The 20,595-nt window shown below is 42.8% G+C and overlaps 1 protein-coding gene across 1 annotated transcript in view; it reads left to right on the forward strand.

Annotated features, from left to right (window-relative positions):
• Positions 1-20,595, forward strand: part of LOC137333185 (probable 2-ketogluconate reductase) — a 35,457-nt gene that overhangs the window by 10,015 nt on the left and 4,847 nt on the right. The window contains exon 3 of the mRNA XM_067997374.1: positions 19,165-19,343. Coding sequence (XP_067853475.1) covers positions 19,165-19,343 — 179 coding nt within the window. The remainder of the gene's footprint in view (positions 1-19,164; positions 19,344-20,595) is intronic.

Genomic DNA, 20,595 nt, shown 5'->3' on the forward strand with positions numbered 1-20,595 from the left:
GTACAAGGACAAAATAGTATGTTTTGTCTTATAGTGAACTGTCCTATAAAAGCACAACATTATAACAACATTGACTCCATTTCTCAAGTAATTCCTTGGTTGTAAAGCATTATGGAATGGTTCTGAGGATGGTGCTATATAATGCAAGTTTGCTATTTCTCAATGACTAAACAACCACACTATTTAGAACAGAGGATTTGTTAGCAACATATTAACTCAGAAAGAAAGCTGCAGATAATTGAATTTTAAGATCAAAACTATAATGTGGACCCTTGTCTGGACTCAAGTGATGGATAATACACTGACCAAATTTGAGTTGCCATGAGGTTCACACTCATTAATGATTACTCCATAGAAGGCTCATTTAGTAAATCTTCACCAGATGTGGCCAATCTTGCAGAGATGTATTTTGCACCGTCAGTAAATGTCAAGTTGTCTAATTCTGTCTCGCACAGTTCCAACTTGGTTTCCTCAATTAATAGGCTGTCACACTCTTATACCTTTAGCCCTCTTACAGACCCTTGTATCTACTTGGAGATCAGATTGAATGTGATGAATGCTAGGATGCGCATTTTGCAGGTTTTTTTGCACATTTGAATACTTTAAATGCAAATTGCTTGTATCGAAGGGGTATTAACATAGAAACTAGGAGCAAGAGTAGGCCATTCGGCCCTTCGAGCCTGCTCCGCTATTCAATATGATCATGGCTGATCCTCTATCTCAATACTATATTCCTGCTCTCTCCCCATACCCCTTAATGCCTTTTGTGTCTAGAAATCTATCCAGCTCCTTCTTAAAAATATTCAATTAAAAGATTTATTTATTATACACTGTAATTGAGGTGTCTTCAAGTGCTGGATGGACTTGCTACAGAATCCACATTCCCCTACAGAAGATTTTGGCTGGCCTTGTCAAATTTAGCTTAATGTGCAGTGGAAGTTTAGCAGCATGAGAATGTCTCCACCACTGCCTCAGCACATCTGCTGCTGAAACCCTCATCCATGCTGTTGTTGACTCTAGGCTTGACTATTCCAATGCCTCCCACCTTGCACCCTTTGTAAACTTGAGCTCATCCAAAACTCTGCTGCCTGTATCCTAACTTGCAACAAGTCATGTTCACCCATCACCCCCATGCTCGCTGACCTACATTGGCTCCCAGTCCTGGAACGTGATTTTAAAATTCTCATCCTTGTTCTCAAATCCCTCCATGGCTTCACCACTCCCTATCTCTGTAACCTCCTCCAGCTCTACAACCCTCCAAGATCTCTGCACTCCTCCAATTCTGGCCTCTTGCACATCCCCGATTTTCATCGCTCCACCATTGGGGCCATATCTTTAGCTGCCTAGGCCCTAAGCTCTGGAATTCCCTCCCTAAACCTCACCGCCTCTCTACCCCTCCTCCTTTATGACACTCCTTATTTCTTTGACCAAGCTTTTGGTCATCTGTCCTAATATCTGCTTATGTGCTTCGGTCTCACATTTTGTTTGACAATGATCTTGTGAAGCACGTTGGGGCATTTTACTACATTAAAGGCGCTATATAAATGCATGTTGTTGTTGTTGTTGATTCTGCAGCAAACCTGTCCAGGGCTTAGATCCATCTCAATCTCATCCATAATAAATGAAAAATCTTATGTGTGCACACTATTCTTGCCAACTTACCATTATAAATTCTTATGTCCACATTTATAATGGAAATATGTTATGCTATAATTACATCCACTCATCAGTAGAGATGCTTCAGTGGATTGTTTAATGCAGCAGTGATGGCTCCCATTCCATCCCGGAAATGATCAGTCCTGATAAAAGAGGCTGCACAGAGAGAGTGAACTTCTAACTAACTTCTAACTGAGTGAACCGCTAATAGAGTGCAGACTTTAAAATGGGAATTTGATGAGAGTGGGAATTCAGTGGTAGTACTGAAAGTGTGTTTTTTTTTATCAAACTGAGATTTAACTTAGTAACCTAGACGGACTACACCTGATTCATGCTGGGACCAGAGTTCTAGCAAATCGAATAATTAGGGAGGTAGATAGGGCTTTAAACTAAATAAGGGGGGAGGGTCCCGGTGGAGAGAAATCTAGAATGCTAAAGAGAAAAGACAAGGCAGCAGTGCAGGAAAGTGATTGGGGTAAGGATAACCAGACTGTGTCAAGAAGGGAAAGAGCGTACAAACAAAAGAGTGCACTAACAAATAGGGTCCGGGTAAGAAAAAATGGTAATAAGACAAATAGGGCCATAGTACAAAAAAATGTTAAGATGTCTAAAAATGTGAAAAAGACAAATCTAAAGGCACTGTATCTGAATGCACGAAGCATTCGTAATAAGATAGATGAATTAACAGCGCAAATAGATGTAAACGGATACGATATAATTGCGATTATGGAGACATGGCTGCAGGATGACCAAGGCTGGGAGCTGAATATTCAAAGGAATTCGATATTTAGGAAGGACAGGCAAAAAGGAAGTGGTGTGGCGTTGTTAGTAAAGGATGAAATCAGAGTAATAGTGAGAAAGGATATTGGCTCAGAAAATCAAGATGCAGAATCAGTCTGGGTGGAGTTAAGAAGCACCAAGGGGCAGAAAACACTGGTGGGAGTTGTCTATAGGCCTCCAAACAGTAGTGGTAATGTAAGGGACGGCATCAAACAGGAAATTAGAGATGCATGTAACAAGGGTACTACAGTAATCATGGGTGACTTTAATCTACATATAGATTGGCCAAACCAAATTATCAATAATACTGTGGAGGATGAATTCCTGGAGTGTGTACGAGATGGTTTTTTTAGACCAGTACGTTGAGGAGCCAACCAGGGAACAGGCTATCCTAGATTGGGTATTGTGCAATGAGAAGGGGTTAGTTAATAATCTTGTTATGCAGGCTCCTTTAGGAAAGAGTAACCATAATATGATAGAATTCTTCATTAAGATGGAAATTGAAGTAGTCCAATCCGAAACTAGAGTCCTAAATCTTAACAAAGGAAACTAAGAAGGTATGAGGAGTGAGTTGGCTATGATAGATTGGGAAGCTTCATTAAAAGGCTTGGTGGTGAATAGGCAATGACTAACATTTAAGGAATGAATGCATGAATTGCAACAGTTATACATTCTTTTCAGGCGCAAAAACACAAAAGGAAAAGCGGCCCAACCATGGCTAACAAAAGAAATTAAGGATAGTATTAGATCCAAAGAGGAGTCACATAAAGTTGCCAGAAAAAGTAGCAAGCCTGAGGATTGGAAGCAGTTTAGAATTCAGCAAAAAAGGACCATGAGATTGATTAAGCGGGGAAAAATAGAGTATGAGAGTAACTTGCAAGGAACATAAAAGCGGACAGTAAAAGTTTCTACAAGTATGTAAAAAGAAAAAGATTAGTGAAGACAAATGTAGAACGGGAGAATTTATAATGGAGAAAAAAGAAGTGGCAGAGCAATTAAAGAAATACTTTGGTTCTGTCTTCACGGAAGAGGACACGAATAATTTCCCAGAAATGCTAGGGAACCAAGGGTCTAGTGAGAAGGAGGAATTAAAGGAAATTAGTATTAGTAAAAAAAAGTGCTGGAGAAATTAATGGGACTGAAAGCCGATAAATCCCCAGGGCCTGATAATCTGCATCCCAGAGTACTAAAAGAGGTAGCCATGGAAATAGTGGATGCATTGGTTGTCATCTTCCAAAATTCTATAGATTATGGAACAGTTCCTGCAGATTGGAGGGTGGCAAATGTAACTGCACTATTTAAAAAAGGGAGAGAAAAAACAGGGAATTACAGACCAGTTAGCCTAACATCAGTAGTAGGGAAAATGCTAGAGTCTATTATAAAGGACGTAATAACAGGACACTTAGAAAATATCAACGGAATTAAACAAAGTAAACAAAGGAAATCGTGTTTGACAAACCTACTGGAATTTTTTGAGGATGTAACTGGTAGAATAGATAAGGGAGAACCAGTGGATGTGGTGTATTTGGATTTTCAGAAGGCCTTTGATAAAGTCCCACATAAGAGGTTAGTGTGCAAAATTAAAGCACGTGGGATTGGGAGTAATATACTGGCATGGATTGAAAATTGGTTAACAGACAAGAAACAGAGAGTAGGAATAAATGGGTATTTTTCAGGGTGGCAGGCAGTGACTCGTGGGGTACTGCAGGGATCGGTGCTTGGGCCCCAGCTATTCACAATATATATCAATGATTTGGATGAGGGAACCAAATGTAATATTTCCAAGTTTGCTGACGACACAAAACTAGGTGGGATTGTGAGTTGTGAGGAGGATGCAAAGAGGCTTCAAGGCGATTTAGACAAGTTGAGTGAGTGGGCAAATACATGGCAGATGCAGTATAAGTGGATAAATGTGAAGTTATCCACTTCAGAAAGGAAAACAGAAAGGCAGAGTATTATTTAAATGGTAATAGATTGGGAAATGTTGATGTACAAAGTGACCTGGGTGTCCTTGTACACCACTCACTGAAAGCAAAAATGCAGGTGCAGCAAGCAGTTAGTATGGCAAATGGTATGTTGGCCTTTGTTGTAAGAGGATTTGAGTACAGGTGCAAGGATGTCTTACTTCAGCTATACAGGGCCTTGATGAGACCACACCTGGAGTATTGTATGCAGTTTTGGTCTCCTTACCTAATAAAGGATATACTTGCCATAAAGGGAGTGCAGCGAAGGTTCACCAGACTGATTCCTGGGATGGCAGGACTGTCGTATGAGGAGAGCTTGGGTTGACTAGGCCTGTATTCACTCGAGTTTAGAAGAATGAGAGGGGATCTCATTGAAAGGTATAAAATTCTGACAGAGCTAGACAGACTGGATGCAGGGAGGATGTTTCCTCTGGCTGGGGGTCTAGAACGAGGGGTCACAGTTTCAGGATACGGGGTAGGACATTTAGGACTGAGATGAGGAGAAATTAATGGGACTGAAAGCCGATAAATCCCCAGGGCCTGATAATCTGCATCCCAGAGTACTAAAAGAGGTAGCCACTCAGAGGGTGGTGAACCTGTGGAATTCTCTATCACAGAAGGCTGTGGAGGCCAAGTCACTGAATATATTTAAGAAGGAGATAGATAGATTTCTGGACAGAAAAGGCATCAAGGGGTATGGGGAGAGAGCAGGAATATGGTATTGAGATAGAGGATCAACCATGATCATATTGAATGGTGGAGCAAGCTCGAAGGGCCGAATGGCCTTCTCCTGCTCCTATTTTCTATGTTTTTCTATCTTAAAAAACTCAAGTTTTTTAGTCAGATGGCAGTAATCTGTCAATCAACTGTACATAGGAACATAGGAACAGGAGTAGGCCATTTAGCCCCTCGAGCCTGTTCCGCCATTCAGTGAGATCATGACTGATCTGTGACCTAACTCCATATACCTGTGTTAGCCCCATATCCCATAATACCTTTGGTTAACAAAAATCTATCAATCTCAGATTTAATATTAACAATTGAGCTAGCATCACTGCCATTTGTAGAAGAGAGTTTGAAACTTCTACCATCCTTTGTGTGTAGATGTATTTCCTAACTTCAGTCTTGAAAGTCCTGGTTCTAATTTTTAGGCTATGTCCCCTAGTCCTGGACTCCCCAACAAGCAGGAATAATTTTTCCCTATCTACCCTATCTATGTTCCCCTTAATATCTTGAAAACTTTGATCAAATCGTCCCTTAATCTTCTAAATTCCAGGGAATACAATCCTAGTCTGTGTAATCTCTCCTCGTAATTTAATCCATGGAGTACAGGGATCATTCTAGTAAATCTATGCTGGACTACCTCGAAGGCCAATATATCCTTCCTAAGATGTGGTGCCCAGAACTGAACACAGTACTCCAAGTGTGATCTAACCAAGGCTTTGTATAGCTGTAGCATAACTTCTACCGCCTTGTATTCTAGTCCTCTAGATATAAAGGTCAACATTCCATGAGCCTTTTTAATTATTTTCTATACCTGTCCATGACATTTTAATGATCTATGTACATGGACCCCTAAATCTCTTTGGACCTCCACTGTTTCGAGCTTTTTACCATTTAGATATTACTCTGATCTGTCCTTTTTAGGACCAAAGATGATGACCTCACATTTGCCTTGACACCCCAACACAGATTCCTGTGGGACACCACTAGTCACATCCTGCCAATTTGAGTACCTGCCCATTATCCCTACACTCTGTCTCCTGCCGCTCAGCCAGTTTCCTAACCAGGTCAATAATTTGCCCTCAATTCAGTGAGCTTCAACTTTAGCTAACAGTCTTTTATGAGGGACTTTTTGCCTTCTGGAAGTCCATATAAACAACATCCACAGACATTCCCTGTCCACTATTTTAGTTACCTCTTCAAAAAATTCAATCAGGTTCGTCAGGCATGACCTACCCTTTACAAATCCATGCTGGGTCTCTCTCATCAGCTGAACATTTTCAAGGTGTTCAGCCATTCTATCCTTAATTATAGACTCTAGTAATTTCTCGACAACAGATGTTAGGCTAACTGATCTATAATTCCCTGGTTTCCCTCTCTCACCTTCCTTAAATAGCGGAATGACATGTGCAATTTTCCAATCTAAAGGAACGATTCCTAAATTGAGAGAACTTTGGAAGATTATAGTTAGGGCATCTGCAATGTTCTCACCTACTTCCTTTAAAACCCTGGGATGGAAACCATCTGGACCTGGGGGGGTGTCACTCTTTAGTGCCATTATTTTCTTCATTACTGTTAATTTGCTTACGTTAATTATGGTGCGTCTCCGTCCCTGATTCAAAATTAGTTTCCTTCGGGTGTCTGGCATGCTATTCTCTTACTCTACCATAAATACTGACGCAAAGTAATTATTTAACATGTCTGCCATTTCCTCATTTTCATTTACAAAATCACCATTATCAGTTTTTAAGGGGCCCACATTGCTCTTAACCACCCTTTTTTTCCTAATATAATTGTAACAACTTTTTGTGTTGATTTTGATAGCTCTTGCGAGTTTCTTTTCATACTCCCTTTTTGTAGCTCTTACTATCTGTTTTGTCACCCTTTGCTGTTCTTTGTATCTCTCCCGTCGCCAGGATCTGTGCTATTTTTTGCATTTTTGTAAGCTTTTTCTTTTAGCTTTATATTGTCCTTTACCTCTTTTGTCGTCCATGGCTTTTTTTTTGGCAAGTAGAGCTCTTGCCCCTTAGGGGTATAAACTGGTTCTGTATCATCTTAAATTCTTTTTTGAACACCTCCCACTGATCTTCTGTCGTTTTACCCATTAACGGATTTGCCCAGTTTATTGTGGACAGTCTCTGTCTCATCTCGTTGAAGTTGGCCTTACCTAAATTTAGAATCTTAGTAACTGTTACGGTTTCTCCCTTTCAAACACAATGTTGAACTTGATCATATTATGATCACTATTAGATAAATATTCACGCACGATTAGGCTGTTATCTAAATCTGGCTCATTACTCCTTATTAAATCTAATATGGCCAGCCCCCTTGTTGGTTCCACGACATATTGTTGCCGAAAGCTGTCCTGAACACACTCAAGAAATTCGCTACCTTTATGACATGAGCTTGTCTGCTTATCCCAATCTATATGAAAGTTAAAATCCCCCATTAAAACTATTCTGCCTTTGCTGCATGCTTTTTTTTTTATTCGTTCATGGGATGTGGGCGTCGCTGGTGAGGCCAGCATTTATTGCCCATCCCTAATTGCCCTTGAGAAGGTGGTGAGCCGTGCAGTCCGTGTGGTGAAGGTTCTCCCACAATGCTGTTAGGAAGGGAGTTCCAGGATTTCGACCCAGCGACGATGAAGGAACGGCGATATATTTCCAAGTCGGGATGGTGTGTGACTTGGAGGGAAACGTGCAGGTGATGTTGTTCCCATGTACCTGTTGCTCTTGTCTTTCTAGGTGGTAGAGGTCGCGGGTTTCAGAGTGCTGTCGAAGAAGCCTTGGCGAGTTGCTGCAGTGCATCCTGTGGATGGTACACACTGCAGCCACTGTGCGCCGGTGGTGAAGGGAGTGAATGTTTAGGGTGGTGGATGGGGTGCCAATCAAGCGAGCTGCTTTGTCCTGGATGGTGTCGAGCTTCTTGAGTGTTGTTGGAGCTGCACTCATCCAGGCAAGTGGAGAGTATTCCATCACACTCCTGACTTGTGCCTTGTAGATGGTGGAAAGGCTTTGGGGAGTCAGGAGGTGAGTCACTCGCCGCAGAATACCCAGCCTCTGACCTGCTCTTGTACCCACAATATTTATATAGCTGGTCCAGTTAAGTTTCTGGTCAATGGTTAATGCTTGTCTAATCTCTGCATTTATACATTTTGCCTCTTCACAGCTCCCACTACTGTCTTAAATCCTTTTCTAGTTCTTAATTCTACCCATTAAGACTTCACTGCCTGCTTGCCTCTCGTTATATCCTCTCTTATCATTGAAGTAATTTCATCGTTAATCACTAAGGCTACTCTTCCCCCTCTATCAGTTTTCCTATCCTTCCTATAGACCTTATAACCTGCTATATTCAGTTCCCAGTCCTGACCATCTTGCAGCCATGTCTCAGTAATGGCTACCATGTCGTACCCTCTAAGTCGAATTTACACCTACAATTCATTCAGTTAGTTCCTTACGCTCCATGCGTTTGTATAATGAACGTTTATTTGGGCCACAGACCCTGTCCTTCTGCTCTAATGTTGCTTTACTCACACATTTCTTATTTCTCTCTTCTGATTTAATTACTTTACATTTTTTAGTTTTCTTTTTACCTGTAGTACCTAAAGCATAATTTCTGACTATTACTCTACTCTCTTCCTTCTCATTTGTTTTGGAATTATTATTTATACTACCTTTTCCACCTGATCCCTTCCCCCTCCCCCCTCCCCCCCCATTTACTAGTTTAAAGTCCTTGTGACCGCCCTATTTATCCTTTCCGCTAGGACCCTGGTCCCAGCCCGGTTCAGGTGGAGCCCGTCCCAACGGTACAGTTCCCTTCTGTACTGGTGCCAGTATCCCATGAAATGGAACCCCTCTTTCCCACACCACTCCTTCAACCACGTGTTCACCTCCCTAATCTGCTTATCCCTAAGCCAATTTGCATGTGGCTCGGGTAATAATCCAGAGATTATAACCCTTGAGGTCCTGTTTTTTAATTTAGCTCCTAGCTCCCGGTACTCTCGGAACAGGATCTCTTGCCATCTCTTTCCTATGTTGTTGGTCCCAACATGGACCACAACGACTGGATTTCCCCTCTCCCTCTCCAATATCCTTTCAAGTAAGTAGTAAATATACCTAATAGGATACCTTTACTAAACTGAGCGGTATAAGAAACTAAATTAACATTTATGGGGATTCAGTTAGCACTAGAGATAAATAATTAACTGCTACATAAACTTAAAATAAGTAGATAAACATAGAATAGAAAATGGCTTCACAGGCAGTGTGTCGGGACTGCAGAATATAGGAATTTGAAGACAGCAAGACTGTCCCGTTTGACCACATCTGTGGGAAATGTATCTGCCTTGAGTCACTCCGGCTCAGAGTCATTGAGCTGGACTGTGAGTTGGACACACCCTGACACATAAGGGATGGGGAGGAAAACCTGGATCGTTTACTCCAGAACACAGTCACATCAAGTAGAGATATGCAGGTTCAGGAAGAGGAGTGTGTAACTGACAGTCAGTAGGGTAAGGGGAATCTAGTTGAGGCAATGAGGGAGGAACTGCAGAACGTGATTCTGTCCAACAGGTACAATGTACTTGCTACTCTTGAGGATAAGGAGAAAGGCTGCGGGAAGGACAATCACAATGCTGATCAAGGCATGATGGAACAGGAGGCAGTTCAAGGGGGGAAGGAGCAGAATAGAAAGGTTGTGGGAACAGGAGATTCGATAATTAGGGGGATAGATAGCATCCTCTGCAGTCGCAATCGAAGAGTCCCAAAGGGTGTGTTGCCTACCTGGAGCCAGGGTATGGGATATCTTGATGCAGCTGGAAAGGAACCTGGAAAGGAAGGGTGAAAAAGAAACAACATAGGAAAGAACAGGGAGGAAGTCCTGCTAAGAAAGTATCAGGAGCTAGGAGCTAAATTAAAAAGCAAGACCTTGAGGGTAGTAATCTCAGGATTATTACCCGAGCTATGTGCTGATTGGCATAGGGACAAACAGATCAAGAAAGTGAATATGTGGCTGAAAGACTGGTATGGGAAAGAGGGGCTCCATTTTGTGGGATTCTGGCACTAGAAATGGGACAAGAAGGCACCGTACCGCTGGGGCGGACTGCACCTGAACCGGGCTGGGACCAAGGTCCTAGCTGAAAGGATGAATAGGGTTGTAGAAAAGACTTTAAACCAATAAAAAGGGAGGGGATACATGGGGAGGGCTCAGGTAGAAATAATAAAAGTGAAAATAAATGAAAAATAAGAAAAGGGGATGAGAGCAAAGTCCAAATCATAAATTATTTTAAACATAATGGGCTGGAAATTGCTTTTAAAATAACAGTGAGCCTAACAGCGCTCACTGTTATTAGTGGCAAAATTGAAGAGCAAATACGACCGCACAAGGGCAGTCAAACGGAAATCCAGAACTTGCTCTTCCTGGTTTGCCAGCAATCTGACAGCTTCGCGTTAAAGGGACCTCGCCAGCTGCAATCAATGGACCAGCGCCAACTTGTTCTCCTGCCCATCTGGAAACGAACTAATCTCGTCACAAGACAGATACGCTTAGTTATATCAGGTCTAAATTAAGTTTTAACAGCGTGGTAAGTCTTAATGAATGCCAACAATCTCTCTGGCACTGAAAATTAAATTTAAAAATGTGACGATTTTAATAGTTGTTGGACATTTTTAAAAGAATGAACATTTTTTAATTTTTTACTTTTTCTTTCTGTCTCTTTAACGTCTGTCTTTTAATTCAACATTTCTTACCCTCTCTTTATTTCACTGTCTCTAACTGTTTTTAAGATGTTTTTGCTGTTGTAGCTTGCACTTCAAGGTTTTGACTCTTCGCGGCTTGTCAATGACACTGCAATCTGATTGGTCGAGGGAAGAGAGCAACCCTCTCGTCGGCCACATAGGTCCTGGGTTCACGGGACTTAATCCTGGACTCTTTTCAGGTTCGCATTAGAGGAAGTTCCCGCAGTAAATCTACGAAGCGGGGAGCACCGTTCGTTCGCCGCTTGGAGCAATTACCAGCCTAATATTAATACTTTAGGTTCAGAAATAAAATAGGAAAAAATAACAAAATAACTGATAAAAATACAACAGGAGTGATTAAAAACATTGGGGGTTAAATTCAATAACCCACGAATCCGACCACGGGGGTCACGTGCGCGATTAACTCACGCCCGGTTGTTCCGATGCAGGCAGCATGTGAGATTTGTGCTGCCTGGTCATTCACCTGATTGCGTCGGGAGCAACTGCACTGTTGAATGACTTCTCAGCAGCAGGGGAGCCCCGATATCGCGTGAGTGCCTCACACCTCTTAAAGGCTGCCTGCATATCTTAAAGGCAGCGTGCATCTCTTATGTGCAAAATATAAGATACGGGTCTGCACAGAGTCTGAACGGAGATCAGGAATCGCACATGTAAAACACGCAGGACCCGTCCCTATGTTTACAAACCGATGAGTTATGTTAAAACATTGAATAAAAGTTGTGCACTACTAAATCCCACATCCTCCAATCTACATGCCTGACCTCACTAATTTACCAGTCTGAGTTTGTACCAGGCCTGCGAGAGAGCGTGCACCAAGTGTCTCTGCTGATGCACTAGAGGCCTTGGTGCAAGAGGTGGACAGAAGGAGGTGCATCCTGTATCCACAGGGGAGCAAGAGGCCCTCCAGGCATATGCTTAAGAGGCAGCAGGGGAAGAAGTCAGTGCCAGGCGCATGGCACCACAAACTTGGATTCAGTGCAGGAAAAAGTTCAATGCTTTGACACGAGTGGACACGGTGAGTGAGGTCGTCTGTGAAGTGGACAAACCCAGCAACTATAGGCCAGTCGGTTTAACCTCAGTGATGGGGAAACTTTTAGAAACAATAATCCAGGACAGAATTAACAGTCACTCGGACGAGGGTGGATTGATTAGGGAAAGCCAGCATGGATTTGTTAAAGGCAAATCGTGTTTAACTTAGCTGATAGGGTTTTTTAATGAGGTTTTTTGATGAGGTAACAGAGAGGGTAGAAGAGGGCAATGCAGCTGATGTGGTGTACATGGATTTTCAAAAGGCGTTTGATAAAGTGCCGCAAGATAGGCTTATTATGAAGATTGCAGCCCATGGAATAAAGGGGGCAGTAGCAACATGGATACAGAATTGGCTAGGGGACAGGAAACAGAGAGTAGTTGTGAACGGTTGTTTATCGGACTGGAGGGAGGTGTACAGTGGTGTTCCCCAGGGGTCAGTGCTGGGACCACTGCTTTTCTTGATATATATTAATGACTTGGACTTGGGTGTACAGGGTACAATTTCAAAATTAGCAAATGACACAAAACTTGGAAGGGTAGTAAACAATGAGGAGGATAGTGATAGACTTCAAGAGGATATAGTCAGGCTGGTGGCATGGGCGGACACATGGCAGATGAAATTTAACACAGAATAATGCAAAGCGATACATTTCGGTAGGAAGAACGAGGAGAGACAATATAAACTAGAGGGCACAGATTTAAAAGGGATACAGGAACAGAGAGATCTGAGGGTATATGTGCTCGAATCATTGAAGGTGGCAGGGCAGGTTGAGAAAGTGGTTAAAAAAGAATACGGGATCCTGGGCTTTATAAATAGAGGCACAGAGTACAAAAGTATGGAAGTCATGATGAACCTTTATAAAACACTGGTTCGGCCACAACTGGAGTATTGTGTCCAGTTCTGGGCACCGCACTTAAGGAAAGATGTGAAGTCCTTAGAAAGGGTGCAGAAGAGATTTATTAGAATGATTCCAGGGATGGGGAACTTTCGTTACGTGGATAGACTGGAGAAGCTGGGGTTGTTCTCCTTGGAACAGAGATGGTTGCGAGAAGATTTGATAGAGGTATTCAAAATCATGAAGGGTCTAGACAGATAGAGAGAAACTGTTCTATTGGCAGAAGGGTCAAGGACCAGAGTACATAGATTTAAGGTGATTGGCAAAGGAACCAAAGATGACATAAGCAAAAACTTTTTTACACAGCGAGTGGTTAGGATCTGGAATGCATTGCCCGAGGGGGGGTGGTGGAGGCAGATTCAATCATGGCCTACAAAAGGGAACTGAATAAGTATTTGAAATAAAAAAATTTGCAGGACCACGGGGAAAGGGCGGGGAAGTGGGACTAGCTGGATTGCCTTGCATAGAGGCGGCGTGGACTCGACGGGCCGAATGGCCTCCTTCCGTGCTGTAACCTTTCTATGATTCTATTCTATGATTCTAACTGCACCACTAGCCATATCTACTGCTGCACACACTACACCGCCCCCCCCATACCAACAAACTCTTTCAATCAGCACTCGACTCTTCCAATCAGATGCTTCCTCTCGCCCTCACACATTACCACTGTTGCAAGCCACACACCCACAACTCAAAGGTCGCACACACTGGCAGCTATTCAACCATGACAAGCACATCACCCAAACATCCTGCAGAAAAATTAAATCGACATGTCCCGCTTTCTTGCAGGAGAGGGTGGCGCATAACAGGAAGCAGCATGGCAGTGGCATTTAGCCCCTCGAGCCTGTTCCGCCATTCAATGAGATCATGGTTGATCTGTGACCTAACTCCATATACCCGCCTTAGCCCCATATCACTTAATACCCTTGGTTATCAAAAATCTATCAATCTCAGATTTAAAATTAACAATTGAGCTAGCATCAACTGCTGTTTGCAGAAGAGTGTTCTGAACTTCTACCACCCTTTGCGTGTAGAAGCATTTCCTAACTTCACTCCTACAAGTCCTGGCTCTAAATTTTAGGGTATGTCCCCTAGTCCCAGTATTCAAGTATAGGAGACCTCCAAAAACAGGTACAAATGCATCAGCAGCCAAAAGCAATAATCCAGCAATTAACCTGTAAATCCTGCATGGTCCCTTTAAATAGCACTGGTGGGGGGTCCTCCAGGCTGTCTATGACATTTTCAGTTGTTCGTGGTTAAGTCAGTACGTTGGCTGGAGCATTGAGTGCTAAGATGGTATCTATCCCTTTAAATCAGCATTGCACACTGATCTAATGCATATTCTCCTTACTTTACATAGTACCGGCATTCATTATCTGCGCATTCGCAAACATCTTTACCAAGATGGCCCCCTACAAAACGGGCGTCACACGGCCGAATTTATAGCCCAATAAGTGTGATAAGTTAAAAGGTGTGAGAAAAACAGCATCAGGGCAAAAGGGCAATTGTTACCCAATTAAGAGTTATATGCACAAATGCACGTAGCGTATGAAAAAAACCAAGCAAATTAGAAGCACAAATTCAGATTAAATGGTATGATGTAGTGGCCATCACTGAGACCTGGCTACAAACTGGGCATAACTGGGAAATAAATATTCCAGGTTATAAGGTCTTTAGAAAGGACAGTGCAATTGGAAAAGAAGAAGGAGTAGTAATATTGATAAAATACACTATTACAGCATTAGAAAGAAGGGATATCAGTACGGGTGAGCAGACAGTAGAAACTCTCTGGGTAGAATTGAGAAATAGAATAGGATGCAAGACTTTGGTGGGAGTTGACTACAGACCTCTCGATAGCAGGGATGAAATAGCGTGATGCATAAATGTTGAGATCAACAACAACCACTTGCATTTATATAGCGCTTTTAATGTAGTAAAACGTCCCAAGGTGCTTCACAGAAGCCTTATCAGACAAAATTTGACACAAGCCACATAAAGAGATATTAGGACAGGTGACCAAAGTTTGGTCAAAGAGGTAGGTTTTAAGGAGCGACTAAAAGGAGGCAAGGGAGGTAGAGGCAGAGGTTTAGGGAGGAAATTCCAGAGGTTAGGGCAGCTGAAGTCACGGCTGCCAATGGTGCAGCAATGAAAATTGGGCATGTGCATGAGGCCAGAATTGGAGGTGCACAGAGATCTCACAGGGTTGTAGGGCTGGAGGAGGTTAAAGAGATAGGGAGGGGCAAGGCCATGGAGGGATTCGAACACAAGGATGAGAATTTTAAAATCGAGGTATTCTCAGACCGGGAGCCAATGTAGGTCAGCGAACACAGGGGTGATGGGAGAACGGGACTTGGTGTGAGTTAGGATACGGGCGGCAGAGTTTTGGATGAACTCAAGTTTATGGAGAGTGGCAGATGGGAGGCCGGCCAGGAGACCATTGGAATAATCGAGTATGAAGGTAACAAAAGCATGGAGGATAGTTTCAGCAGCAGATGGACTGAGGCAGGGGCAGAGACGAGCGATGTCACAGAAGTAGAAGTAGGCGATCTTGGTGATGGAGAGGATAAGGGGTTGGAAGCTCAGCAGAGTGGTTATAATGGGAGACTTTAATTTTCACACAGACTGGTAGAAGCAAGACAGCTTGAGTCCCAAAGGCAGTGAATTTCTTGAGTGTATTCGAGACAGTTTGCTGGAACAATATGTTCAACAAGGGGACAGGCCATACTAGATCTAGTGTTGAGTAATGAGACAGAATTAGCTAACATTGACCATAACATGATTGAATTCAATATTAGGTTTGAGAGGGAGAAGGGTGAGTCACAAACCAAGGTTTTAAATTTAGTTAAGGCTATCTTTGAAGGGATGAGACAGAAATTGACCTCTGTAAACTGGGTGGAACTGTTAACAGATAAAACTGCAAATGAACAGTGGGAGGTGTTCAAAGAAGTATTTGGTACAATGCAAGACCTATACATACCCTTAAAGGGCAAGAGTTTGATTGTGTAATTAAAAAACCTTGGTCAACAAAAGAGGTGAGAGATAGTATAAAACTAAAGGAAAGGGCTTACACAAATGCAAAGAATAGTGGAGATCCCGCAGACTGGGAGACATATAAAGAACAGCAAAGGGATACAAAGAAAGTAGTAAGAGCTACGAAAAGGTAATACAAGAAAAAACTTGCGAGGGATATCAAGGACAACACTAAAGGTTTTTACAAGTGTATTAAGAGGAAGATGGTGGCTAAGGGAAATGTGGGCCCCTTAAAAGACAGACAGAGGTGATATTGTGATTGAAAATAAGGAAATGGCAAATACCCTTGCCTAACAAAAATCTATCAATTTCAGTTTTGAAATTTTCAATTGTTTTTATTCGTTCATGGGATGTGGGCATCGCAGGCAAGGCCAGCATTTATTGCCCATCCCTAATTGCCCTTGAGAAGGTGGTGGTGATCCACCTTCTTGAACCACTGCAGTCCGTGTGGTGAAGGTTCTCCCACAGTGCTGTTAGGAAGGGAGATCCAGGATTTTGACCCAGCGATGAAGGAACGGCGATATATTTCCAATTCGGGATGGTGTGTGACTTGGAGGGGAACGTTCAGGTGGTGTTGTTCCCATGTGCCTGCTGCTGCTGCCCTTGTCCTTCTAGGTGGTAGAGGTCGCGGGTTTGCAAGATGCTGCAGTGCATCCTGTGGATGGTACACACTGCAGCCACGGTGCGCCGGTGGTGAAGGGAGTGAATGTTTAGGGTGGTGGATGGGGTGCCAATCAAGCGGGCTGCTTTGTCCTGGATGGTGTTGAGCTTCTTGAGTGTTGTTGGAGCTGCACTCATCCAGGCAAGTGGAGAGTATTCCATCACACTCCTGACTTGTGCCTTGTAGATGGTGGAAAGGCTTTGGGGAGTCAGGAGGTGAATCACTCGCCGCAGAATACCCAGCCTCTGACCTGCTCTTGTAGCCACAGTATTTATGTGGCTAGTCCAGTTAAGTTTCTGGTCAATGGTGACCCCCAGGATGTTGATGGTGGGGGATTCGGCGATGGTAATGCCATTGAATGTCAAGGGGAGGTGGTCATTGCCTGGCACTTGTGTGGCGCAAATGTTACTTGCCACTTATCAGCCCAAGCCTGGATGTTGTCCAGGTCTTGCTGCATGCAGGCACGGACTGCTTCATTATCTGAGGGGATGTGAATGGGACTGAACACTGTGCAATCATCAGCGAACATCCCCATTTCTGAACTTATTGATGAAGCAGCTGAAGATGGTTGAGCCTAGGACACTACCCTGAGGAACTCCTGCAACAATGTCCTGGGGCTGAGATGATTGGCCTCCAACAACCACTACCATCTTCCTTTGTGATAGGTACAACTCCAGCCACTGGAGAGTTTTCCCGATTCCCATTGACTTCAATTTTACTAGGGCTCCTTGATACCACACTCGGTCAAATGCTGCCTTGATGTCAAGGGCAGTCACTCTCACCTCACCTCTGGAATTCAGCTCTTTTGTCCATGTTTGGACCAAGGTTGTAATGAGGTCTGGTGTCGAGTGGTCCTGGCGGAACCCAAACCGAGCATCGGTGAGCAGGTTATTGGTGAGTAAGTGCCGCTTGATAGCACTGTTGACGACACCTTCCATCACTTTGCTGATGATTGAGAGTGGACTGATGGGGCGGTATTTGGCCGGATTGGATTTGTCCTGCTTTTTGTGGACAGGACATACCTGGGCAATTATCCACATTGTCGGATAGATGCCAGTGTTGTAGCTGTACTGGAACAGTTTGGCTAGAGGCGCGGCTAGTTCTGGAGCACAAATCTTCAGCAATACAGCCAGGATGTTGTCGGGGCCCATAGCCTTTGTTGTATCCAGTGCACTCTGCCGTTTCTGGATATCACGTGGAGTGAATCGAATTGGCTGAAGACTGGCTTCTGTGATGGTGGGGATATCGGGAGGAGGCCGAGATGGATCGTCCACTTGGCACTTCTGGATGAAGATGATTGCAAACGCTTCAGCCTTGTCTTTTGCACTCACATGGTGGACTCTGCCATCATTAAGGATGGGGTTGTTCACAGAGCCTCCCCCTCCCATTAGTTGTTTCATTGTCCACCACCATTCACCTAGCCTCAACAGCCTTTTTGGGAGAGATTTTCAAATTTCCACTACCCTTTGTGTGAAGAAGCACTTTCTGACATCACCCCTGAATGGCCAAGCTCTAATTTAAGGTTATGCCCTCTTGTTCTGGACTCTCCCATCAGAGGAAATAGTTTCTCTCTATCTACCTATCAAATCCTTTAATCATATTAAACTCTTCAATTAGATCACCCCTTAATCTTCTATACTCAAGAGTCACCAATAAAACCAATAGGGAATTCAGGAGAAACTTCTTTACCCAGAAATTGGTCAGAATGTGGAACTTGCTACCACATGGAGCGGTTGAGGCGAATAGCATAGATGCATTTAAAGGGCAGCTAGATAAACACATGAGGGAGAAAGGAACTGAAGGATATGTTGATAGGGTTAGATGAAGAGGGTGGAAGGAAGCTCGTGTGGAGCATAGATACTGGCATTGACCAGTTGGGCCGAATGGCCTGTTTCTGCACTCTAGACTCTATGTAATTCTATTTATGTAATACAAGCCTAGTCCTCATAATTTAACCGTTTTAGCCCCAATATCATTCTGGTGTTTCTGCGCTGCACCCCCTCCAAGGCCAATATATTCTTCCTGAGGTGCGGTGCCCAGAACTAAATGCAATATTCCAGATGAGGCCTAACCAGAGCTGTAACATAATTTCCACCCCTTTGCATTCCAGCCCTCTTGAAATAAAGGCCAAAATTCCATTATTTTAAGCATTGGCCACGATTATCAGTGATCAGTGCAATTTTCTAACAGTCTCGTGTTAGCATTTTATAGAGGTCAGAATGCAGGAATGGAAAAAGAAGTTAAACAGAAAGCCCTAATTGCTAGCTATGAATTATTATGGATAAATACCCAAGGGTAAAAAGTACTTCCTGGAGTGTGGGACTAGAATTTAAAAGAGGACAGGCGAACTTTTAACAGAAAGTTTATTTTAATAGAAAATGGTGAAGATTGGATTTTATGCTTAGAATTTAAGTGAGAACAAGTTGATCTACTGTTAGATAAAATAGGATAGAATTTCTGCTGGTGCTCTTCCAATCTTCCGACATATCTTTGGCAGAAAAATGACGGAAATCCCAAAGAAACCACGTAAATGGCCATTTATCCGGTGTTTCCGCCAATCTTCACCCGAGCTTAAGGTGGATGATCGGGAGAACCTTGCAGAAATTCCAGGCAAATAATTTCATACTCTGGCTCAGCTGTAAATCAGGACTTGTCTAATCTATCATTAGGACCAAGGAGGAGGAGGGACTGGTCGGGGCTTGTTACTGTGCAAAGATTGATGATCTCCTTCAGGAATCGGACTTTGTGATGTTGGTAGTAAATCTGAATCCTCAAACCTGCAAACTGATTGGAGAAAGAGAGCTTTGTCTAATGAAACCCACCGCCACCCTCATCAATATCTCTCGAGGTAGGTGAACCCCACGACAATGTTTATTTTGGAAAATTATCTACAAATCACTTGTCAGATTCTCTCCATTTTGACCAAGTTTCCTTTTTTTAAAATTTGGGTGCTGTAATCCTACAAAGCTATGGTTCATTTCCCTAAATTTGATGTGAGACACAGAGATGTGCTTAAACATGAATAAAATATCCTGCAACACATAAAGTACTTTCTCCGAGGCAAACAACTGTATGAACATAGGCCTATATTTCACCTTTGTGACTGCTCAGAATAGCCCGGAGTACAACAGTGCATTTATAGTAAAAAAAACAATGGGGAATTTGTGCATTAGAGCTACTGCATATGCTAATTGTGTACTTAAGTGTAATCATTTTATCTGTTTCCATTATTATGTGGTTACTGTTAATGGAGAGGTTGCTAACTTTTGCCCACATTCCTAAAATGCCTTCTGGGAGGAAATAGGTCAAATGCACAATAATGCATTGACTTGGCAATTTTTTTTGCAGGAACATAACACCATTACACAACTTCTGTCGTCACTCTTTTCATCACACTTTTGTGTCAACTTTTTCACTACAAGTTTTAGGAGTCATAAATATAAGATAGTCACTAATAAATCCAATAAGGAATTCAGGAGAAACATCTTTACCCAGAGAGTGGTTAGAAAGTGGAACTCGCTACCACATGGAGTAGCTGAGGCAAATAGCATAGATGCATTTAAGGGGAAGCTTGATAAGTACATGAGGAAGAAAGGAATAGAAGGATGTGCTGATAGGGTGAGATGAAGTAAGGTGGGAGGAGGCAAAGTGGGAGGAGGCTTGTGTACAGCATAAACACCGACATAAACCAATTGGGCCGAATGATATGTGCTGTAAATTCTGTGTAATTCCTATGTGCACTTTATAATGGAAACTGCCTATGTAAACGTGTCACGCTTTAATTGTACCCTCCCATCAATGGTGGCACTGTGGTACCTCAGTATGCAATCTTCCAGCTCCTCAGCCTTTACTGCAGAGGCACCCCATATTCCAACCAACTCAACTTCTGTATATATTGCTATTTGGTCTTGGCCCACCATGTGTAATGCCGTATCAGAGAGGCAGAGAGAGAGAAATTGGACAGCAATTATTGAAAACAAGCAAATTTACTTGATTCATACATTTTCCAGAATTAAAACTGCCAGAAAATGCACCACAGTTTGAGGGATGAGTGGAGCAAGAGATAGATTACAGAGCTAGTTTAAAAGCACTGTATTAGT

Source organism: Heptranchias perlo, chromosome 2 (genome assembly GCF_035084215.1).
Source record: "Heptranchias perlo isolate sHepPer1 chromosome 2, sHepPer1.hap1, whole genome shotgun sequence".
Lineage (NCBI taxonomy): Eukaryota > Metazoa > Chordata > Chondrichthyes > Hexanchiformes > Hexanchidae > Heptranchias > Heptranchias perlo.